The sequence below is a fragment of the Ochotona curzoniae genome, unplaced genomic scaffold, assembly GCF_017591425.1.
Source record: "Ochotona curzoniae isolate NIBS_2020 unplaced genomic scaffold, NIBS_Ocur_1.0 contig_1274, whole genome shotgun sequence".
Lineage (NCBI taxonomy): Eukaryota > Metazoa > Chordata > Mammalia > Lagomorpha > Ochotonidae > Ochotona > Ochotona curzoniae.
In genome coordinates, this window is record NW_024465023.1 from 29,835,957 (window position 1) to 29,860,863 (window position 24,907).

Below are 24,907 nucleotides of genomic sequence, written 5' to 3' on the forward strand. Positions count from 1 at the left end.
TTTGGAAAGAAACTGAAGATAACTGTCAGTGGATACAAGCTTTGTGGAGCGGTAACGGTGTCCCAAAATTGATTGTAATTGCATAATTGAGTATACCAAAAATGACATACATTTAACCCTTCAAATTGGTGAAATATGTGTATGTGAACTGTATCTTAATGAAGGTGCAAAAACAATGCACTTCTTCCACAGAGTGTTGACCTTTTTTATCATGGCCTACATCAAGCTCTCCATTCTTTATCTCATTCTTTCAGCTCATATAAACCATTGTAGCAGTTAGTACTCAGGCTACCTGATAATGCTTATTATTTCATGTAGATTAGTCTTGATTTGTCAGCCAGACTGCCATTTTCCTAAGAACAAGTCAATCTTGTGTTTCTCAGATATATCTAAATCCCCTAACACAAGACTGGATACAGTACTCAGTAAATACCTGGTGGTAGTGAAGAATAGACTGGGTATGGTGCTTGCTTTCACGTATGCGTAAAGTGTATACAGTAGTTGGGAGAATGAACAGGATCTTAATGAGGTGAGAGAATGACACTATGTGAAACTGTAGAATACAAGATTTATTTAAGGGAAAAAAAAAACCCAGCATAGTTTGAACAATTTTGTTCTCCCCTCCTTTAGCCTCCTATTGCTCAGTAACACATGACCAGGCATACCCTCCTCTCTGAGATTCTAACAGTCATTTAGGTCCCATCTAGACAGTCAGTTGTGTCGTGTCACTATTCCCTCATTGCTTCCTCCTCTTCTTCCTCCTCCTCCTCCTCTGTCCAGCTCAGATCATCATCTGAATCCTCAGATTCTTCCTCATCCATCTCTAACACAGCCCCTGACCTAGCCTTCTCAGCTAGTGCATCAGGGTGCTCCAGCTGGGCCCAGGATCCTGGGTCAGCCTTGACCAGGGAGATTTCAACCCGAGTTGGCATCAAAGAGACAGAGCTCTGCTCCACGTTTATGACCTGAAGAAGAGGGAGAGATAGAATAACACAGAAGATAGAATGAAGAAATCAAAGGGAGTGGGGTCAAGATGGAGCGGTGATAAAAGAGAAAGATTTTTTAAAGGTGGAAAAAAGACAATATAAGGAGGAGAGGGCCAAGAGGAATGAGAAAACAGGAGGAGTGTGGGGGTGGGACAGAGAGAACATGAAAGCAAATAAGAGAAAATCTCTACTTTTCCCACTACAACTCTTTCCCTCAAGATACCCTCCATTTAATTCAAATCTGAACTCTTCACTCTTTGCCTCCCCCTCCTCTGACCCCTGCTCTTCACTTACCCCCCAGAGTTTCATCTGTGTTTGAAACACCCGGTTGCCATCAAAAACAATGTTGATATGAAGCTACAAGAAAAGAATTATATGGGTAGTAACTAAAAACAAGTAATTATGATAGAACCAGAGATAAGATCTACAGACTAGGCAGTTAACCCTGAGCTAATCACTCTTTTCAGCAAACGAAGGAACCTATGAGGTAAACTACACACAGCAACTCCATCCAGTTCAAGAACATTTCTCACCTCAGTTTGACTGGCTTTCACCCAGTTGAATGCAGGAAGTGGAATCTGGCCATATATAGTCACCACAATTAAGGATTCTGTCTGGTGCCAATCATGGCGGCAAGATGCTGGCAGCTAAAGAAAGGATATAAAATGTGGATAAGGAACTCGTAACTCAAGGGCAGTTCTTACGTGTGTAGAGAAGACATAAAATGTCAGAGAGATTAATCCTACTTCATATTACAGAGCCTCTGGATGTTGAAGAATAGGAAGCATAATTTCTTTGGTCCATATTAAAGAGAAACCTGGGACGTTGGCCATGAGGTACAGGAAAGAGTTTCTTTTGAGAAATAGCAATAGCTCAGCAAAATTTGGTCTTACCTGCTTCCCCCAATCATGTCTACCAACTCTGCACCCTGGCTGTGCCAGGAATGCCCCAAAATCCAGGGTCTGGATACCACAACAGCTCCAAGACTTCATCCTAAGATAGAAGATAATTCAACTAAATTCCCTTTCCCTCATTTTTAAAAGATTTCTTTTTTTTAGATTTATTTTTATTTCAAAAGCAGATATACAGAGAGGATGAGAAACAGGAAGATCTTCCCTCCAATGATTCACTTCCCAAGCAGACACAATGACCGGAGCTGAGCCAATCTGAAGAGCCAGGAGCCCAGAGCCTCTTGCAGGTTTCCCAGGTGGATGCAGGGTCCCAAGGCTTTGGGCCATCCTTGACTGCTTTCCCAGGCTACAAGCAGGGAGCTGGATGGGAGCCAGCATCCATATGGGATCAATGTGAGGATGTGGGAGCATGCAAGGTGAGGACTTTAGCTGTTAGTCTACCGTGCCAGACCCAAATTCCCACCCTTATGATCAACATTTGCAGAAATCTATCACACAGCCCACCCAACTTTCTCTCTCACCCCTCATGAAATCGAGGTGCTCCTGGGTGGTAAGTACATGGAGTAGCATCACTCTCTGGGCCTTGGTAAACCTAAGGATAAAGGAGAGTCAGGAAAAGAATCAATTCTTTGTAAGGTACATCCCATTTGGCTTCCTACTTACACACCCACTCTTCCCTAGACACAGCATCTCATTCACATGCTTCAATTAAAACATTCACTCACAGCATCACATCCTGGGTTCTGGCAGCTGGAACCAGTCCGGATCAGATTACTGTCAAGTCCTGGGCAAGTGAAACACAGTCAGGAAGCTAGCCATCCCTCTTTCCCAATTCCACTGAATTCTAGCCTGAGGTCTGTCCTACTAAGGACACACCTACCTGCCCCAGGTTCCTGGTCTAGTTCCTTTTGTTCCAATGCCATTTCCAGAGTGTGGGAAATGTTTAGTGGCAGCAGCTTCAGAGGTAACTCTGACCTAGAAATTACCAGTAAAGGATTTACTGACCCATTAACCATGGCTTCCAGTTCCAACACTCACTTGTAATGCAGTCAAGTCTAGTGATGTGGCATGGTTGGAGAAGCTGTGTAGCAACTACACTGTTACACATGCCAAGTGCCTGAACCCTAAGGAAATCCCTAGGGCAACTCTTGCCCCATCTAACATTTCTCTGCACTACTTTTATTATGTCTTCTTCATCTAATTGGCCTAATTCTGTTGCTCACATTATTCTCGTAAAACTATTCTTTGTAGTCTCCTGTCACTATTACTTCCTTTTGATACTGCAGTTCTTTTCTATCAGGAAAAATAATCCTCATTCTCAGCAACCCGTTTTGTATAATAGACTTAAGTATTGGTGAGCACCCCTCTCTTGTAATTCAAGTTATGTACCTCATCATCCTAACTCAAGAGTATAATATAGATCATTCAAGCCCTTAATGCCTGACCCATCTCCTGTCTCTTGTCCCCAGTTTCCAATTCCTAATGATCTAGTCACCCCAGGAAGCTGCATGAACGTAAGAAAACCCAGGGGCTTCCTCTTTACTTGGGCCTCTCACGGCGCAAGGTCTCTGCTGACTTTGGAATTGCATTCAGAGGTTTTTGTTCCTGAAGTGAACTGCTTGTAGCAGGGCCCTCAGGTTGAGAGGCCTCAGGAAGCTTCTCAGCACAGTGTGGTCCCATAGTACAGCCCTAGTGCAGATAAGGAGATAAGGGTTAGAAAGAGAATCCTCTTGGGGGCGGGGAAGCAGGTAGGGGGCAGAATACATGGAAGCGAACAATTTACCTTGATGTTTAAGAATTCAGAGAAATCTACAGTTCGTTTTTGGCAGCATGACCAACCCTAATAATAAGAAATCCAGTTCAGCAGAATCCTGGGTAATTTCCTTTGGAACAATGCTGTTTCCCTCACCTACTCCTCACCTTAAGTGCATCATGGAAGATTGGGACCCCAGGGTGATGGCAACAGGAATCTGTGGGTATCAGTATAAAGGTTAAGAGAACGTCACTACCAACCTAATACTCCCCAGGTTTGCTTATGGCTTTTTTCAGTACAATATAAAGGTCATACTAATTACATGATTTTTTTCCTCCTTGCTCCTTTTATAATGCCCCACAGCTGACCACCCCTTAAATCTCACCCAGAACCCCTGGCCAGGTTAGGATTATTTACTCACCAGGAAGGTTGGCACTGGGGTCAAAGTGTTGCCCACAGCCTTTGTTATGGCAGAGACGAGACATGGAGGCGTTGGTAGAACTACTGAAAGGGTATTTCAAGGAGTCTGGCAGCTGAATGGGGAACTCCTCTTAGTCTGAAGGCTTTTAGCTGCCTGGAAAGGCCAGCTGTTTCTATCTTTAACTCGGGAGGCGTATACCTCCTAACATGGGAAAGGGAACTTCAATTGGTCTTCCCAGCCAATAGAAAAGAGCTTAGGAGCATTTTAGCTCTCAAGCTCAAGAAAAAAGGATCAGGCAGAGTAGGGCTGTGGAACTTGGGTGAGGTCAGCAAACCACTGCGGAGACTGTTTTAGCTGTTGCCAATTCCAAGCCTCTGACATATAAGCAGCTGTCCAGAAACAAATACCAATTGGGACCCCTCCCATGGCTCAATGAAGGCATGCCAATCCCTCCAGTCCAATTTCTTCTTTTCAAGAGCTTTCCTGTCATTTCGATGTAGTGAAACAGTACTTTCTTGCCTAATACATAAACCATAGTGTGTATCTAATCCCAAATCTTCTCCAGGTTTGCCTAGATGGCTAATAACCACAAGGTCATAACGGATCAACTCTTACAGAGCCTACTGCTCATTTCCAAAAACAGAACACCCCTCCCCACCCTTCCCCTTCAAAAATAGCACAAAAAAATTAAAAGGCTTAAAATGTGTTTTAATAAGTTGATGCTGCATTACTGCTCCATTTCTCAGAAAAACTCCAAATTTAATGTATCAGGGACAAATCAACTGTGGACACATCAATAGAAAATGCACAGCGTACTACCTAAGATAGGCAATGCTAAGAGCTACTGTCAGACCTTCAGCATACAGCAACCCTGTTCCCAAGATTGTACTAAGCCTATCACGAAAAGCTGTGAATAGTAACATCAAAAGACACAAAAGCGCCATTCTTGAGTTGCTCTTACCCAAGAAAAAGATGGAGGCAAGTTAACACAAAACTGTTTAAAGATATACTAAAATGAAAATCTCTAAGAGAAAATGTCTTAACCTTAGGACATGATGGGGTAATATATTGGGATAGAACAGAACCATGTATAAGCTGAGACCTCTGTGGACATTTGCCTGAATTCTCACCTGGGAATGAAGCAATGGGGCTAAGGTCATTGGGGGATGTTTTGTTTTTGTGGTGTGTGTGGCAGTGTCTCTGGAGCTTGTAGGGGAGGAAGTGATGTAGGGATGAGAAAGCAAATAAAACAGAATGGACAAAAACCGGAATGATCAAGATTAATGGGGTTCTAACTGGATCCATTTTGTCACAGTTCCCCAGACCCTCAGCAGTTACATTTGAGACTTCAGGAATGCACCACACAAAACTGATGAAGCAAACCAGTTAGATACCAACCCCTCCCTTGCCCTCTGCCTCCAGTATACTCCCTCAAGTAGTACAGGTGGGAAAGTCCTAACTATTGAGAGGAATCCCCAACACTTTTCCAGGGTAGAATTCTGGCTAGTCCAAAAAGGGTCATTTTTTTAAAGGGTTTTGGGAAACTAGACACTGCAACTTTATTAGTATCGGCGACGTTTGTTTGGAGCAAATTCAGCTCCAGGAGCTGCACGGTTGAATGCAGGAGGGGTTCCACCAATTGCTCCAATTCCTTCCATTGTAGCAGCTTGGCCAAAGCGTTCAGTCGTTGGTGGGGTCTTAGGAGAAAAGGAAAGAAATGTTAAATGAATCATGATCTAACTTCCCAATCCTTTGTAGCCTGACCCTCTACTGGAGGCCATTTCTATTCAAATACTTAAGCCTCATGATGCTAAGAGGTTGGATGATCCAATCTTTTTAGAACCCTAGCAGATAGCCCAAAAAGGAGGATACCTGAATTAGTAACCCACCCACTTATCCTAACTTTTAAATTCTAAGTTCCCATCTACTAAGCAGTCACATATTAAAATCCCAGTGCTGCATAAATTCTTGCCACAACCTTTCCCCCAAGCTAGGTATTCAGACAATGGCAGACTGACAGTCTTCTGCAACATAGACCTATCCAGTTTTGGAACTACCCAGTTTTGATAACAGAACCAAAGCAATCTCAGGACTGTATTAACACACTCATTCTTTAGATACAAATCTACTTTATGCAATAATACAAAGCCCTCACTGAGTTCCTGCCAAGAAACAACCCAGTGTAGCAGCCAGTCAGTGAGTTTGGTTGAGATTTACAAAATAAAAAACATAGCTACATTTCATGAATATCAGTAGTCCTAAGGACTGCTTACTTATCTATAGCAAGATTAAGAAGGCACAATATGGGCCCAGCAGCATGGTCTAGCAGCTAAAGTCCTTGCCTTGAACGCACCCGGGATCCCATATGGGCGCCAGTTCTAATCCCGGTAACTCCACTTCCCATCCAGCTCCCTGCTTGTGGCCTGGGAAAGCAGTCGAGGACGGCCCAAAGCCTGGGGACCCTACACCCGTGTGGGATACCCAGAAGAAGTTCCTGGATCCTGGCTTCAGATCAGCATAGTATCGGCCGTTGCTCTCACTTGGGGAGTGAATCATTGGATGGAAGATCTTCCTCACTGTCTCTCCTCCTCTCTGTATAGCTGACTTTGCAATAAACAAATCAATCTTTAAAAAAAAAAAGAAAAAGAAAAAGACACAATATTTGTGAAAGCAAACCCTTCCTCTTCCCACTATTTACTGTACGAAAAACCCTGCAATTTATTACCAATCCCAAGGTTCCATCTGGCATCATAGCGGCAGGTCCTGGAGGTGCTGGGGTTCCAGCTGGCACAGGAGCAGGTGGCATGGCACCTCTGTTATTTATTCCCATAGCACCTAGCAGAGTAGTGTGATTAGTACACAGGGTAGAGATTACTAAGGCTCTTTTTAAAAAATACATTCATCTGAGAGGCAGAAAACAGAGAAAGGTGCCATCTGCTGGTTCATTTTCCAAAGGCCTGTAACAGCCAGAAATGGCCAGGCCACATCCAATAGCCAAAAACTCAATCTAGGTCTCCCACAATGGTGGACAGACCCCAACTACTTGAACCTTCACTTGCTCCCTACCATGATGTGTTAACAGAAAGCTGGAATTGGGAGCAAATGTACCCACTGGCAAGTGGAAGACCTATCCAAGATGATTTCATTCTATACGAAAGGGAACAATTCAACAAGACCTGTGAACTGTCACTGCTCCCACACCCTACACACACACACACCCACACCCACATACACACACTCTTTCTCTCTCTCCTGTCTCTCTCAAGGTCCTGGAAATGCCAGCCTCTTAAATTTGGACATGGTATAAAATCCACATAGTTCACCAGAAGCAAGACAAAAAAAGAAAACCAGAGTGAAACTTGTGCTGTCCTTACCTCCCATGGCCATCTGGCCCATCCGTATCTCCTGCTCTCTCTGAAAAATAAAAACAAACAAACAAACAAAACAAAACTCAAGACAAGAAGGCATTCATCTGACCTTAATCCATTTAGGGACTACGCACTAGGGGAAGCATACGCATCATAAAAGCACTGAAGCCAAGGTGAAGAACACTACAGTGGTTCCTTGCTAATTGTAAATTGAATTCAAAGTCATAAAGCTACTATGACTTTGTCTATTATCTATTATTAGCAATCAGAAGAGATAAGAGAAAGAGATTTAAAGCTCTAACTGATGAAACTGCAAGGACAGCAGAGGACTAGACAGGGCTGCTGCAGAACTTAACACGTCTCATCCTGCAAGTCACTGGGCAAGACAGTGGGCAGCAGTCCCAGCTTTTTATCCTGATTTGCCCATGAGGCAAAAACTCCCTTTCAAACCTTACCTCACCTTCCTATGAATTTTTGCTAAAAGGAGTTTCACAGCATAGAAAAATGGGTCATAACCTGGTGTCCTAAGCAGACAATTCATGGTGGGTTTGTCTTATCACGACTGGCTCGGGACATCATGGGTACATGAGATATACCGCATCAGGGAAGGTTCCCTTGAATCCTTCCTGCTGTCGCCGCATCATTTCTTCCTGCTGCCGTCGCATCTCTTCTTCACGGCGTCTGCGCTCCTCTTCCTGCCTATAGTTACCAGAATATTTCAGACAAAAGCATTCCAGAAGTTGTGAAGACTTAATAGGGTAATGAGTCATGATCAATCTACTAAAAAACCACTGTAGCTCCTGGGAAACTAAATAAACCCTCAAGAGCCTCAAAAGAGCAGCACTCAGCTTCTCTTTTTCTTCATTGCAGCCCCAGGTAATTCCTAGGAACACAGACAACTGTAACATCTCCCATCCAACCTGAGACCCTGAGAAGTGGCCAGGAAATGTTTGTTGGCATATTTACAAACAACATGATAGCTGGAAACAAGGAGACGTTACCTTTTCTAGCTGTAGAGAAAAGGACTTACCTGAGCTCCAGTTGCTTCCGTTTTTGTACTTCTTGGTTGTGCAACTCTTCCATTCTCCGGAGTTCTTCTTGGCGCCTCATCAAATCTAGGAAAACAGTTTTTGGAGTATTACTCATTCATGCAGAGGCGCACTAAGTTTCCATAAACAAAGATTCAGAAAGCAAAGAAGATATAATCCCTAATTGGCCATCCAAGGTATCCAGATCCCAAAAATGGAGTCAAGCCGATCATTTCCTTCTAGACAGAATATAGTATTTTCTGCCACACTTCCAAGCCCAGTGCCTACCAAGATCAACAAAATAGTTCAAAAAAATAAAAGCAGGGATTTATGTCTTTTTCTGACAGACACAAAGAAAACTCCTTAAAAAGGTCATTTTCTCTTTCTAGCTTTAAGACTTACAGAACTATACTCACCCTGCCTCATCAGCATGACCTGGTGCTCATGGCGAGCAGCTTCCATCTCCATCTCCAGCTTCTCACGCGCCTCCTTGATATTGCGGTCAACTTGGTCTTGCTGCTGCTTCTCCATCTCAATAAGCGCTTTCCAGCGCATGGCATACTCATACTCAAAGGAGCCAGGCTGTGCAAATCTGGGTGGCTGCTCTCGCTCCCTAAATATAAAACTTATATTACTAACTTTGGCCAAAATTCTCCCAATTAAACATCATATTCCTTCTGAGGTCCATGGTAATGGCTGCTAGTGGACATATGTAACAAATGCCCATCTCTTAATATCAATCCCTTTACAAGCTTCCACAGCCAGTGTAGCACAGCTGCTTAGGCTACCACTTGTGAGCACAGCAGCAATATCACTGCTGCCAGCTAGAGTTCCAGCTCCTCTGCTTCCTGCTAATCTACACAGGAAGGTAGCAGATGATGTGGGAGACCCAGATTGAACTCCTGACTTCAGCCAAGCAAACTCATGGCTGTTGTGACCATTTGGGGAGTGATAATCGGTGAATTACAGACATTGCACTACCTTTTAAGTACATTTTTTAAAGAAACACTCAATAAGAATTCTTATCAAGACTACATACTTGTGAAATTGCTGATTCTTAATAACCAGCTTCTCTGGAAGTCCCTCTTCATCATCCAACTGGTCCATGGGTTCCACAGTCACAGGCCGAGGAAATCTGGGAGAGGGGAGTTGTAGTGTTGGTGACATCAAATCCTGCCAAGCAAGCTCTCTGTATCTGCCACTAGCATAATGAATTAGGGTTCAGGATTGCACAACTAACCATATCCTTCCAACGGCATTATGAAGCAGTTGGGATCTTCCTACCTCTGAAGAGTCTCAAAAAGATATTCAAAGTTGGTAGGTACAGCAGTTAAGTACAGCCTAACTATTTACAGAACTCTGGGAAATGATGGGATAAACAGTAAGAGATATTACATGCATAAAACAACTCTTCTGAGTTCTAAAGTACCAAACACCTCAACCCTCTCCACTTTAATCAGAGGCCCACATGGGCATGCATCCCTCAACTACACAAATATTAAAAATAAAAATTTAAAAAGCCAAAGTAGAAAGACATTTTACTGAAATACAAGAAAGCTATTTTCCTTAATCCTCATATCATTTCCATTACTTTAAGATCCTGAAAACCCTAAAAAATTTTTTTAGAAAACCTAAAAGAAACCTAAATTATTATTAAATCTGTATGAATACAGGAACACAGAGGTTAATTTTCCAGACCACAGAAGGAATGAAAACCATCCCAACTTACGTGGTTAGCAGGAAGGAGCCTTCACTGCATCTGTCCAGAGCTTTCCGAGCAGCTGGCTTCCCTGAGAACTCAACAATGCCTTTTCCTGAGGGCCTTCCTCGGTCATCCACAATGACTACAGCCCTTTCCACCTGGCCAAAAACAGAAAAGGCTTCTTCCAGCAGCTCATTAGAGACATATTGAGGAAGGTTTCGGACGGTAAGGGATGCACTATGGCAGGCAAAGCGCACACGCAACTGCTTTCCACGTAACGGCATATTGTCCAGCTCCACTTTGGCAATCTCCGCTAGGGTTCTTGTTTCCTAGGAAGCAGAGAAAAATTAGAATGACTCAGTTTGACAAGTCACCTGAGCATCCATCAACAGTGTAAAGTATTTAGAGCTCAGTCATAAAACGTTCCCCCCAAAACCCTTCGGCATAAGCATACATGGAAATATAGATACAACTGCAAAAACGGAGTTGTACTAATGATCTGGCCCTGCAATCAATGGGATATATTCTGTTTTATAAGTTAACAGCAATAATATGATCACCAATTTCATAGGTTACTGTCTCATGTGGCAACAAATCACCCAGAATATAACTACCCTAAAACCTATCCTTACAGAGCCAGTGTTGTGGTACAGCATCTTAAGCCACTGCCTGCAACCTAGCATGCCACATGGGTATTGGTTTGAGTCCTGGCTACTTCACTTTCAACTCAGCTAGCTCTCTGCTAATGTGCCTAGGAAGCCAGCAGATGACAATCTAAGTGCTCCCAGCCACTTGTGTGGGAGACCTGAAGGACCGCCCCCCCAAATCCCCAGCCCAGGTTTTTGCAGCCGCATTGGGGAGTGAACCAGCAAAGGGAATCTCTCTGTAAGTTTGTCTTTCAAATATAAATAGAAAAACTACCCTTGCAATTCACACCTAGAGTATTTAATTCTCGCCAGCTATACGTTTGTCCTTTGAGAGGTTTCTTATTTTCTTGAGGAGCAAAGACCACCTTCAGATTCACTCCCTAAATGCCTATAGGCACCAAGAATTCAACTGGATTCTCCCATGTGGGTTGCAAAGATCCAACTTCTTGGCCATCAATGTGCCTATCAAGATATACATTAAGAAGAAGCTGGAACTGGGAGAGGAGCCAGGACTTGAATTCAAACATTCCAAGATGCAACCCTCCAAGAGGCCTCTTCAAATGCACATACCTTAATAGAACTCCCTTCACATTCCTAAAGAGGAATCTCCTGGGGCCAGCATCCCTTATGGGTGCCAATTCAAGGCCCAGTTATGCCAACTCTGACCTATCTCCCTGCTAATGACCTGGGAAAAGCAATGGAGGATAGCCAGTGCTTGTGCCACTGCAGCCTAGTGGAAGACTCGGAAGACGCTCCTGGCTTTGGACCAGCCTGCAAAGCCGGCTGTTGCAGCCATTCAGGAAGTGAATCAGCACCTAAGATCCCTAAAGAAAATGACTTGCCTATATTTAATACAGTCCAAACAAATAAGTCAGAATGAACACTAGTTCTGACCACCTTTGTTTTACCTTTATGCAGTGATACTAAAAATGCTTTCCATTCACTTTTTCTAAATCCCAACAAATTTATGGTAAATTTTATGGCCATTAACACAATTAAGCATTTTATGGGGCAGGCCACCAGTTATGATGCCCACAAATCTGGCGTCTGCTTCCAAATCCACCTTCTTGAGTGGGGAGGAAGTAGATGGTGGCCCAAGATAGGCTGTTGGGGGAATTTGGGTGGGGTGAACATACAAACGAAAGACCTTTCTACCTCTCAAATAAATCTCTAAATTTTTTTTTAACGATACAAATAGAAGTATACCCTCAGATTTAAGACTGTGTGTAAAGGTTCTGGAAATTACATAAACCTAGTAGAATTATTTCCACTACTTATTTCTCTATGTCCATCATGCCCGTCCTCCCCACCTTTTATAGCACATGTTCCAAGGCCCACAGTTGCTCACCAAGCGGATAAAGCCAAAGCCTTTATCCTTATGAATGAAGACCTCTCCTGCCTTCCCATATTTCTCAAATAGTTTCCTCATTTCCTCCTCAGTGATGTCCGGAGGAAGATTTCCCACAAAGAGACGGCTACGCTGGGTGAAGGTCTTCTCTCCTGGTTTCCTAAAATTCTTCAGGTCAATGGTCAAGCCTTCATCTAAAAGAAGACACAGCCACTTAGGTTAAGAGCCCATCCTTAAAGAACCAGAACTGCTGCTAGATTAGGAAGCAGCTTAACTGCTACACAGAAGGCAAACACCATTTCTTTCCGATGCAACCTATCCACTAATCACTTAATCAGTAAATTGCTCCCAAGAATGTGAAAGCAATATGCAGAGAGCTGACAACTTGGCAAAAAGCCAAGTTTGGAGTTAGCCCAAGAGAGGCAACACAGGAGCTAGCAGTGGCCAAAGAAAAAAATCTAAGCAATCCAAGGAGACCTATGCCACAAGGGATCAGATTTTAAATTTAAAAACATCATTCCATTTCCCTAACCTCTCACCAATCTTCATAGTCCTAATGTGTTCCCTTTCTTTCGGTCTCAGGGCAACAAAGCAAAAATAAGTTAGGAAATAGCACTAGTAGAAAATGCTAGAAAGACAGTTGAGATTTGTCCTTTAGTTAAGAGACATATATAATTGGTACTCAAAATTAATGAATGAATGGGAACATACATTTAAAGACCTTTTTGCTCTAATTAAAAATAGGCTGACCCAGGTTGAATAAAAACTATTCAATACTATACTTCTCCAATAAGCCTTGAAGACTTTGTTCTACAACCTGTCAGTCACTACAAATCAACCTGAAGTGAAGCATGCAGACATACATAGGATATGCCAACATAGCACAGCAACCTGTGTCATAGGTTCTTTGGTTTCAGGATATCACCTTTTTTCCATCATAAGTAACTGAGGAAAGGAACAAAAGTATGCCATAAAGGCATATTACTTTATAATCACAAGAGACTAATCTAAAAGCCAAGAAAGCATTCCCAAGATGAAACCTATTTTCTACCCCATCACCTAGCATCTGCTCACTCTGGCTGCTGGCTTGTTGCCCATTAGCGGGTATTGGTGCTTGCTGTTGCTGCTGCTGCTGCTGTTGCTGCTGCTGCTGATGGTGCTGCTGGTGGTGATGCTGATGATGCTTTCTTGGAGCATGGTTTTGCTTCTCCAAGTTAAAGGTTTTATTGCTCTGCATTTTTCTACCCTAAAAGAAAAATAAGACTGTCAAATACATTCAGTGTTAAAAATGCAATTAATCAGGGCCCGGCGGCGTGGCCTAGTGGCTAAAGTCCTTGCCTTGAAAGCACCGGGATCCCATATGGGCGCCGGTTCTAATCCCGACAGCTCCACATCCCATCCAACTCCCTGCTTGTGGCCTGGGAAAGCAGTCGAGGACAACCCAAAGCCTGGGGACCCTGCACCCATGTGGGATACCAGAAGAAGTTCCTGGATCCTGGCTTCGGATCGGCATAGCATCAGCCATTGCGCTCACTTGGGGAGTGAATCATCGGATGGAAGATCTTCCTCTCTGTCTCTCCTCCTCTCTGTATAGCTGACTTTCCAATGAATTAATAAATCTTTTTTAAAAATGCAATCACTTAAAAAAAAGGTTTATTTATTTTTACTGGAAAGGCAGATATAGAGAGAAGATCTTCCATCCGTTGATTCACTCCCCAGTAGCCCCAAAGGCCAGAGCTGAGCTGTTCCAAAGCCAGGAGCCAGGAGTTTCTTCCAGGTCTCCCATGCAGGTGCGGGGTCCCAGGACTTTGGGCTGTCCTCAACTGCCTTCCCAGGTCACAAGCAGGGAGCTGGATAGGAAGCGGTGCCCATATGGCATCCCAGCATGTGCAAGGCGAGGACTTTAGCCGCTAGGCTACCATGCCAGGCCCTTGACCTTGATATAGCTGTCACTCTGGTGTAATGGGTAAAGCCACTGCCTACAGCACTGACACCCAAGCACCTGCTGCTTAACTTCAGATCCAGCTCCCTGCTAATACACCTGGTGAAAGCAGCAAAAGATGGTCCAAATACTTGAGCCCCTGAATCCAGATGGGAGACCTGGAAGAAGCTCCTGGTTTCAATGGCCATGTAGAGTGACCAATGGATCGGTTTCCCCTCCCTCTTTGTAAAAATACAGAAATCTTTAAAAATCTTTTTACAAAATTCTAAAAACCAGGTACCAGTAGTTAACATCACATACAGAAATTAAACAAGTGCTTAAGGAACCTTCCAATTCAATACTACACATGACAAGTCCTTTTCATTGGCAGGCAGCAGTGCTAGTCCACAGCAGATAGAGTGAATAGTGGGAAAGTATGGGCTATACATGGTTAGACATTTTTTTAGACATACTTTTTTTTTTAACAAATCAAGGTCCTAACACTATCTCTGCATTACTTAAATTAATCTTGTACCCCCCCCCCCCCCGTCTTTAGCTATAGAAAAGGGTTAAAAAGTATCACAGGACCTGGCATGGTAGCCTAGTGGCTCAAGTCCTTGCCTTGCAAGTGCCAGGATCCCACATGGGCGCTGGGTCATCTCCCAGCTGCTCAATTTCCCATCCAGCTCCCTGCTTGTGGCCTGGGAAAGCAATAGAGAATGGCCCAAAGCCTTGGGACCTGCAACCTCATGGGAGACTGGATGAAGCTCCTGGCTCCTGGCTCCTGGCTTTGGATTGGTTCAGCTCCAGCCATTGCAGCCTCTTGAGGAGTGAACCAGCAGATGGCAAATATTTCTTTCTCTATAAATCTGACTTTCCAATAAAAATAAATCTTAAAAAAATTTTAAAAATCATAGTAGCTATGGATTTAGAAATATGTGAAAACAGCAGTTCACTCCTGGCACACATTAAGCACTCAGTGAATGGTTATAAAGAGCAATTACAAGATAAATGACTATCAATAAAACAAACACAAAAAGATGAATATACAACCATAAAATGTTCTATTCTGTCATTTAAAAATCAACATTAAGTTTAACAAAACTTCCTGGCACATTCCAGACTAAATTCAAAAGTTGACAATTAAAAGCTGATCATTTTAAATGAAAACCATGTAATTATCTAGTTAACAAAATGAAAGCTACCTTCCCCATCCAATGAAATTTTTTCAGTACATGAATTAAATGGGCAAAAAGATTACTGAATCTTTCCCCAAAAACACTAGAGACCCTTTTGGCAGAATTTGCCTAAAATATGCAGAAAGATCTTTCTGCAAATGCTGTTATATGCACATATGTACATATGCACTTTCACACATCAATGTAAAATTATCAAATTCAGTATCCTAGAATTACTTTGTAACAGTGCCTAGGGGCTAGCTTTGTGGCACAGCAGGTTAGGCAACAACTGCTTAAGCATCCTGTATCAAAGCACAGGTACAAGTCCCAGCAGGTATGCTTTGGATTCTGTTCCCTGCTAAGACAACCGGGAAAAGCAGCAGATGATGGTCGCTGCCACTTATGTGAGACTCACATGGGTGTTCCAGAAGCCTGACTTTGGTCCACTCCAGCCACTCCCACTGCAGCCATTTGGAGTAAACAAAGTGGACGGAAGCTACTTTTGAAACTTATTTTTGATCAAATCTATCTTTATAAAAAAGATAACCTTAGGTATTATTTATTATTAAAACTCATTAAATGCCAAGATTAAAATACTGTAGCTACTGAAATATGCCCAAATGGACTTAATGATAACAAAAAAAAGCAAACATGAAAAATAAGCTTGATTCTCTTAAGAGGCAAAGGTTTGATTTTAAGTGTGAATATAGACAAGGAACACATAATAGGCAAAATACAGTCCTGACTGCAGGTTATTGACAATCTCTCACATTACCAAGTCATTCAACATTCAGTGATGTCTTTTACACATCAATCACTCTTAACACCTTCCTAATCATTTGCATTTATTGGAAATGGATCGCAAAAAATTATTTGCAATCATTTTTCTTTACATTATCATAAAGTTTCCATGCCATTAAAGGTTACAAAGTTGAGCTGCCAACAAAGTGCATATGTTGAAACACTTGGGTTGATTCTAATTTTTCACCATCATAATCCATGTTCAAAGCTAAATGTTAAGGTATCTACAATTTCAATTTTTCCTTATTTATCTTTTAAGACATACATTTCAGTAACTGAAAATAAAGCACCACTGTTATGTTCAGCCTTTCCTCATTTCTGCAGTGCCAATATGATTATATAAAATCATCTGGATGAATACTAACCTACTAAACTACTCCCCATTATAGAACATTTAGACTGTTTTTAGCCTTTTTCCTATAATGCTACAGCAAGTCTTCCTGCTTTTATTTCATTAGGACAAAATCTTAAAAATAGTATCAATCTTTATAGCTCCTGCCACATAGTACAGCAAAAAGGTCAATTTTAAATACCATAAACAGGTATAGTTATCGAATTGGATACTTCTCATTTTTATAAAAGAACTTATGACATATAAAGTTCAGAGTCCAGCTCAGAAACAGTGGCGGATGGGCTAAGGTATTAAACAACTTCCCCCTTCTCCTGGCTCCAATCGAAGAGTTAGCTTCACAGCCTTTTCTCCTATCAGCTTTTACCCCAGCTTAGAATCCAAGTCATCAATTTCCCCTTTCCAGCCTTTTATTTAAAAGTCAGTAGCTCCAGACTCAGCATCTTTAACTCAAGAATGCACCATATATATTCAATATTAATAAAGATCATTATAGAATTCCATTCAAAACCCTTTTTTAAACACAACACTCCCTAGTAAAAATAATCCATCTTCTAGAGGATTAAACACTGGGTACAAACTGGTACGTTCTAAAACACTTAGTATTATTGTAAGGGACATTATCTTTTGGTGTTCAAAAGTACAGCCTTGTAGTTAGTGATACCAGATAATCATCATTAAAAGTAACTATGCTAAGCCTGCATGTCTTAACATTTTCAAACTATTTATATTGCTGGATAAGGGAACTTATGCCTAAAAAAAGAATTTACCTATTCAAGATGACACAATTGATGAGGTAGGGGAGCAGTAATTCACGTCTACCAAACTCTTCATCACTACACTAAATACATCATGACTTCAGTTTAAACTTCACTAGCTACTCACCTAACTTCTGAGCCTCAGTTTTCTAACCTGTATAATGGAATAATAGCCAGACAGGACCGGTTGGTTATCTTAAGCCAGGTGAGATAACCCACATGGAAGGCAGCTCTCAAAGGAACAGAACTACACCACTTGTGCCTGAAGACAACCAGTTTCCATATACAGGAAGCTCCAGTTTAGGAAATTTCGTCAATTACACTCTTCAGGAGTGTATTTTTCAAATAATCAAGCTGCCTTTGTGTCTTAGTAAACACCCTCACAACACTAGCCTTTCTAATCTTTCCTTTCCATCTATCCTTTCCTAAGTAGGCATTCATGCACCTAGAAGGAGGCCTGCCAAGAATTCAAGCAATATCTATTACCTACTTATGATGATCAATATAATTTGGAAATGTGCAAAAATGTCTTCTGTGAAATTAATTCACTATCCTGTAACTATTTAGCCTCTGAAAGAGAAAACAAAACAACCCCCCCCCCCCGCCAAAATCAACAGTATGGATTTCTGTCCCAAAGACCAACCGTGACTAAAAACTTTTAAGGCAAAATTTGTATGGCAGGTTTAGAGAAAAACAGTTTGGGGGCATGATGCTATCGCAGCGATGTTTACGTAGAAGACCAAACACTACGTCATGCATTCTGAAAGGGAAGTCCAACACAAATTTACCGTATCTAGATGGCCGCCAACAAGCTGTAAATTCAACATACATTGTGAGGTTCTTTCTTTAGCGGAAAAATTTCTTAGAATCCTGGGGAAGACAGGAAAAACCTGCACAGTGTCCCCCCCCCCCAGTGTTACTCGGTTTCGCAAATACATATCCCAGCTAAATCTGAATTACCAATACAAAATATCACTGTAAAATCATGCATCGTGTATGTATTTTAAAAAGTATTGTCTGTGTGAAATTATAATTCGACTGAATGCCCTGCATTTTTACCTGACAACCGAACCTCGACACCTACCTCAACTTTGAGGACAGCCAAATGCCTCCCAGTCCTAAGCTGGACTTCTCTGTTAAAAACACAAAGAGAGATGTCAGCTTACGCGAAGAGCTTCACAAAGTGGAAAGCACACCAAAGACAAGCCATACATTTGTAGTCGCAATGTAAAAAAGTGAGGCTGTAAAACGCGCTCGCCCCTAAGACTAGATAAAGAGGGCACGTAGGATTCCGACTACGAGCACGCAGGGATGTAGATTGGCGCTGAAACTTTCTGCCTAAAGAGTTTGCACGAAGAAACACTGCTTGAGGGGCCCCCAGCGGTCCATTCAGAATTAATGGCTGCGCGAGGCGGAGAGGGGGAGCGCCCGACAAAGCGCCTCCTCCTCCTCCTCCAACCACGACTTCAGGGCTCTTTGCATAATAGACCCCACACCCTCCGGCCCGTGGCGGCCCGGAGGCAGAGCACTTAAAAGATCGCTCCATTTCGGAGCCAAATCCCACCAAGAAACCAAGGGGAGGAGGGAAACTGGCAGACGGTTCGAGACCCGGAGCAAGTTGGGCGCGCTGGGTCCCCGCGGGTGGGCGAAAACAGGCCTTGGGGCTGCGCGGCCCAGGCCTCCAACGGCCTTCGAAGCGCCATCCTGCCACCAAACGCACCCTCGCTCTACCCTTTTGCTCCACCAACGCTTCCCCCAGATCCCCTCCTCCCCCGAGCAAGAACGAACTGCTCCCCAAACTCACCCTCCACCGACTGTTCTTTCCTCGGAGTAACGGAGACGCTGCACGGCCTGTACCGTCCCGAGAAAAGAGCGCGCGACCGCCGGAAACGAGCCGACGGAGCTCGGTGCCTCCCAAGGGGGATGAAGCGGCGTTTCTCATTGGTTGTGTAAACTGCCGTTCAAGGTTTATCTCCAGAGGCGGAATCGTTTTTCCGCCATTTCTTAGATTTTATTGGCTGCCGAATGCCAAAGACTTGATTCGTGTGAACGACAGATGGGGACAAAGAGCGAGTCTTTGTATCTACTGCGCACGCCTGAACGGCCCTGCGCGTGAGTCGGAAAAGGACGGGGGCGGGGGAGGGGGAAAGGGAGGGTCGGAAGGAGAGACTCAGACGACTACCTGAGAAAGGACGGAAGACTAAGGGGTGGGAGGAAGAAAGGAGAGGAGAAAAAGAGAAAGCAAAGTGCAAAGAAAGGGGGAAAGAGGAGAAAATAGGCGCGTAGGCGTGCCGCTGACAATGCCTCGTTGCGCCTGTGCAAAAAGCGAGAGTAACAATGACACTATATTCAATTGAATCACGTCTAACCTTTTCCTTCTGAAAAAAAAAAAATACCCCCGCCATGTTTCTTTTTTTTTTTCACACTTCCTTGTTAGGATTTACACCCCGACATCTCCTACTTAATCAAGTTTCCAGTTGCTTCTCTTGCTGCTACGATTGCTCTGAAGGTAAAACTGAAATAGCCATCTCTGGAAATAGCCATTTCTGGATGACACCTGAATTTCTGTCTGATTACACACCTGTAAGCAACACACTCATTTCCATGGTAACCAGGGAACCTAGTCCAAACTCCACAATTGTTCCTATGATTTACAGAACGATTCAACAGGTGGCATCATTGCCATGGATATCTTGTAGGCCTCCAGATTGATTCCATTGGAGGCCTATCAGGTAATCTCCTTCACTGTTTAAGTAATACCTAACTCCTGTCTCTAACCAAGGATTAATTACAAGGTTCAGTTGATAGGTGCTGGAACTTAACTCCCACTGCTGAACTAATTCACACTCAGAGTTGTATGGTACTCTAAGTCGTACTACCTCCCTTGAGGACACAATTATCTAGACTTCCCCTTCCGGTAGAACTTTCTGGGGCCAGTGTAGTAACTCAGAGGTTAATCCTCTCTCCAAATGCTGGCATCCCATATTGATGCTGGTTCCTGTCCAACCTGCTCGACTTCCTGCTCCAGCACCATGCTTATGGCCTGGAAAACAGTGGAGAATGGTGCAACTCCACGGGACCGTGCACCCAGGTGGGAGACCCAGAAGAGACCTGTTCCGAGCTTCACATGCGCCATTATGACCATTTAAGGAAGTGAACCAGCAGAGGAAAGATCTCTGTAAATTTGCCTGTTGAACAAAAACAGATTTTTTAAAAAAGAATTTTTACATTAATAGACAATGTTCTGTCTTTTTTTTTTAAAGATTTATTTTTATTATTTTTTTCATTGGAAAGGCAGATATACAGCAAGGAGGAGAGACAGAGAGGAAGATCTTCCGTCCGATGATTCACTCCCCAAGTGAGCGCAACGGTTGATGCTATGCCAATCCAAAGCCAGGAGCCTCTTCAGGGTCTCCCACACGCGGGTGCAGGGTCCCAAAGCTTTGGGCCGTCCTCGACTGCTTTCCCAGGCCACAGGCAGGGAGCTGGAAGGGAAGCGGGGCTGCCGGGATTAGAACCAGCGCCCATATGGGATCCCGGGCGTGCAAGGCGAGGACCTTAACCACTGCGCCACCATGCCGGGCCCCAATGTTCTGTCTTTATTCACTATACTAACCACTAGCTATTCATTTGTGCCTAATATGACTAATGCAACAGAAAAACTGAATTTTTAATTTTTCATTTTAATTAGCTTAAATTTAAATAATCTAATATGGCTAGATAGTAAAAGTCTGATAATATCTACAACAATAGTTCTAAACTTTTTAAGCAAAAATAACAACCTTATTATGAAAAATGAAAACTAATTCTTGTGCATGACAAAGGCAGGGGGAGGACAATCCCCAACAGTATATAGAGAGAACAATTTATCCTTCTGGTCACCACATCCAGAGGTAGCAAATATCACCAATCTCTTGGAATTCTGTTTTCTTTTCTTTTTTTTTAAGATTTATTTATTTTCATTACAAAGTCAGATATACAGAGAGCAGGAGAGATAGAGAGGAAGATCTTCCATCTGATCGTTCACTCCCCAAGTGAGCACAACGGCCGGAGCTGCACCGATCCGAAGCCAAGAGCCAGGAACTTCCTTCAGGGTCTCCCACGCGGGTGCAGGGTCCCAAAGCATTGGGCTGTCCTTGACTGCTTTCCCAGGCCACAAGCAGGGAGCTGGATGGGAAGTGGAGCTGTCAGGATTAGAACTGGCGCCCACATGTGATCCTGGCACGTTCAAGGTGAGGACCTTAGCCGCTAGGCCATGCCACTGGGCCCGGAATTCTATTTTCTAAGTATATTCCTGATGAGGCAGCAATGACTTAAGACAAGTATTGTAACAAAAAGTGATTAAGCAGAGTGCCTAGGATACAGTCTATTTCAGCTATTTTGTATGGCTGAAAAGAGGTAGAGAGTCAAGAGCAAAAAAAAAAAATCAAACTACAACTACAGGTACAAACACAGGCCAAATGATTAAGGGAATGTCCTGTGCTTAAGAGTTTATATCTTAGGGCCCGGCACAGTAGCTTAGTGGCTAAAGTCCTTACCTTACATGTGCCAGGATCCCATATGGGTACTGTTTCTAATCCCGGCAGCCCAACTTCCCATCCAGCTCCCTGCCTGTGACCTGGGAAAGCAGTCAGGACAGCCCAAATCCTTGGGACCCTGTACCCACTTGGGAGACCAGGAAGAAATTCCTGGTTCCTGGGTTCGGATTGGCTCAGCTCCAGCCATTGCATCACTTTAGGGAGTGAGCCAACAGATGGAAGATTTTTCTATCTCCTTCTTTCCATAAAAATCTGACTCCAATAAAAATAAATAAATCTTTAAATAAATAAATCTTTTTTTTTTAAGTATTTAGATTTTAGGGCTGGGTGTGATGGCTCAATTGGTTCAGCTCTAAGTGCTGGGATCCCATATGGGTGACAATTCATGTCCCAGCTGCTCCATTTCAAATCCAGCTCCCTGCCTGTTGCTTGGGAAAGCCATGGAGGACGGACCATAGGCTTGGAACCTATACCTACATGGGAGACCTGGAAGAAGCTCCTGGCTTCTGGCTTCGGATGAGCTTAGCTCTGGCCATTATGGCCATTTGGGGAATGAACCTTCTCTCTGTATCTTCTTCTCTTTGTAGATCTGCCGTTCCAATAAAAATAAATAAAATAAATATGCAAACCAGTTTGCATTTTGGGGGTTAGGTTGTGGTTGTGGCATGGCATAGAAGGTACAACTTCTGCCTGCAATGCCAACATGCCATTTGGGCATTAGGTTTGTGTCCCAGCTGCCTCCCTTCCAATCCAGTTCCCTGCTTATGGCCTGGAAAAGCAGTGGAAGATGGCCTAAGTCCTTGGGACCCTGTCCCCGCATAGGAGACACAGAAGAAGCTCTTGGCTTCTGCCTGGATGAACTGTGGAGGATACAGCCAAATTGGGAGTGAACTAGTGGAAGATCTCCCTGTCTTTTCCTCTCCCTCTCTGTAACTCTGACCTTCAAATAAGTAAACCTTTTGCTGGCATGATGGCTCATTTGCCTAATCCTTCCCCTGCAAGTGCCGGATTCTCATATGGGCACCAGTTCAATAAAAATAAATAAATCTTGGTTTAAACAGATGGAGAAACATTAGCCAGTGTGAAGCAGAGCGGGCACATTGCAGGAAATAGGAGAGGACAGAACGACAGCAGAGCGGTACCTGGAGACTCACAGACACAGGAAAGCAATAGATACAATGGTGTGGCGTTGCAGTGACCAATTCCCCAGCAACATTCAATGAGCAATGCTCTGAACTGCCCCAGCAGCTGGAACTCCACCAGCAACAAGGGGGGAAGGGACGTTCACTGGGAGCTCAGGAGGTGAACCTAGACAAAGAACCACTCAGTCTGCTGGTTTGGTTGACTTGATCTGGAGAAGAGACAGAGTGGCAGGTCCCAGAAGGGTAGTTTGGGAACAGGGTGGATTTCACAGCCCAGTCAGTCCCTTATGCTGAATCAGGTGCCATTTTGTGCAGGGAGACAAAGGCTATGATGGAGCAGGACTACACATGCACTGAGCTGGGAGTGAACTCATGTCCGGCTCAGTGAACTGCAACAATATGGCATCCTACAGGTTCCACCCAAGATAGTTCCCAGTAGCCCAGAAGATCAAGAACTCTTGTAGCAGCACATCAGGTGCCATTTTGTACAGTATAGCAAAAGCTTTTAATGCTGCAGGGATTCAGTGTGGTGGCCTAGTGGCTTACATCCTCAGATTGAACGTGCCCCAGATCCCATATGGGTGCCGGCTCTAATCCCAGCAGCCCTGCTTCCCATCCAGCTCTCTGCTTGTGGCCTGGGAAAGCAGTCAGGGACCAACCAGAGCCTTGGGACCCTGCACCCATGTGGGAAACCCGGAAGAAGCTCCTGGCTTCAGATCGGCTCAGTTTTGGCCATTGCAGTCACTTGGGGAGTGAATCATCGGACAAAAGATCTTCCTCTCTGTATATCTGACTTTCCAATAAAAATAAATAAATCCTAAGGGAAAAAAAAAAAAAGCAAAGACTACAGGGCCAACAGTGAGCTGCGCATGTGCTGAGCTGAGCTAACTCACTGAGCTCAGTGCATTACACTGGTCCCATAATACCTACTTCAGCATTGTACGGGGCAAAATAGATCCATGTGGCCCCCAGACCTAACGGCCAACAGATTCTGGCAAGATCAGCACCACCAACAACCTAGTTATTTAGGATACCTGGTGTCTCCCTAATCCTGGTAACTGCTCTAACAGAAAGGGGGAGACAGGTTGTACAGACAACGGTGAAGCCCCAGCACTGGGTCACAGGAGGTGAAGAGTGGTGAGCCAGGAGCTGGGGCTACATAGACCATGGTGGAAGCCTAACATAAGAACCCATTTGTTCTGAAGTTTTTTTTGAAACATTTGTTATGAAGTTTTTTATGAACAACAAGATGCACATAATATAGGAGTTCAAGAAATTGCAGGAATATGTCACACAGGAAATGAACCAAAAGAAAGCTGATATATTAAAAATGAAGAATAGGGCACAGCACAGTGGCCTAGTGGCTGAAGTCCTCGCCTTGAACACACCAGGATCCCATACAGGCACCAGTTCTAATCCCAGCTGCGCTGCTTCCCATCCAGCTCCCTGCTTGTGACCTGGGAAAGCAGTTGAGGACGGCCCAAAGCCTTGGGACCCTGCACCCACATGGGAGACCTGGAGGAAGTTCCCGGTTCCTGGCTTCAGATCAGCACAGCACTGGCTGTTGCGCTCACTTGTGGAGTGAATCATCGGACGGAAAATCTTCCTCTCTGTCTCTGCTCCTCTATGTATATCTGACTTTGTAATAAAAAAAATAAATCTTAAAAAAAGAAAAGAAAAACTGCAGATGATCCGCGTGCTGGAGGTTCCTGTGACCCATGAGGGAGATCTGAATGGAGTTGCAGCTTCCTGGCATCGGATCAGCTCAGCTCCCACCATTCCGGCTGCTTGGGGAATGAACTAGCAGATGGAAGATTGATGGTTGTATGTATGATTTAATTATTTATTCAAAAGGTGGAGTTCCAGAGAGAAAAGGAGAGGCCAAGAGAGAATTTCCATCCACTGGTTCACTCCCCAAATGGTTGCAGCAGAGAGAGTTAGGCTGATGTCAGGTTGGGAGCCAGGAGCTTCGCCCAGGTCCCTCACGTGTGGGCAGGGACCCAAGCAACTTGGCTTATCATATGCTGCTTTTTCCAGGCACATTAGCAGGGAACTG

General features: G+C 43.7%; 2 protein-coding genes across 2 annotated transcripts; both read right to left on the reverse strand.

Annotated features, from left to right (window-relative positions):
- Positions 1-548: 548 nt before the first annotated feature.
- Positions 549-4,660, reverse strand: ITGB1BP2 (integrin subunit beta 1 binding protein 2). Its single transcript, XM_041000525.1, has 11 exons — positions 4,072-4,660; positions 3,818-3,867; positions 3,681-3,737; positions 3,441-3,586; positions 2,778-2,872; positions 2,623-2,681; positions 2,419-2,489; positions 1,880-1,979; positions 1,520-1,633; positions 1,281-1,343; positions 549-965 (listed from the first exon to the last, which is right to left on the reverse strand). The coding sequence occupies exons 1-11, from the start codon at positions 4,133-4,135 to the stop codon at positions 729-731; spliced, it is 1,056 nt and encodes a 351-aa protein (XP_040856459.1). The 5' UTR covers positions 4,136-4,660; the 3' UTR covers positions 549-728.
- Positions 4,661-4,758: 98 nt separating this feature from the next.
- NONO (non-POU domain containing octamer binding) lies at positions 4,759-19,070 on the reverse strand. Its single transcript, XM_041000513.1, has 12 exons — positions 18,976-19,070; positions 18,256-18,304; positions 13,239-13,410; positions 12,165-12,358; positions 10,197-10,498; positions 9,507-9,602; positions 8,884-9,080; positions 8,470-8,554; positions 8,036-8,138; positions 7,446-7,485; positions 6,797-6,906; positions 4,759-5,768 (listed from the first exon to the last, which is right to left on the reverse strand). Exons 3-12 carry the CDS (start codon positions 13,399-13,401, stop codon positions 5,634-5,636), a joined length of 1,425 nt encoding a protein of 474 aa, XP_040856447.1. The 5' UTR covers positions 13,402-13,410; positions 18,256-18,304; positions 18,976-19,070; the 3' UTR covers positions 4,759-5,633.
- Positions 19,071-24,907: the final 5,837 nt, after the last annotated feature.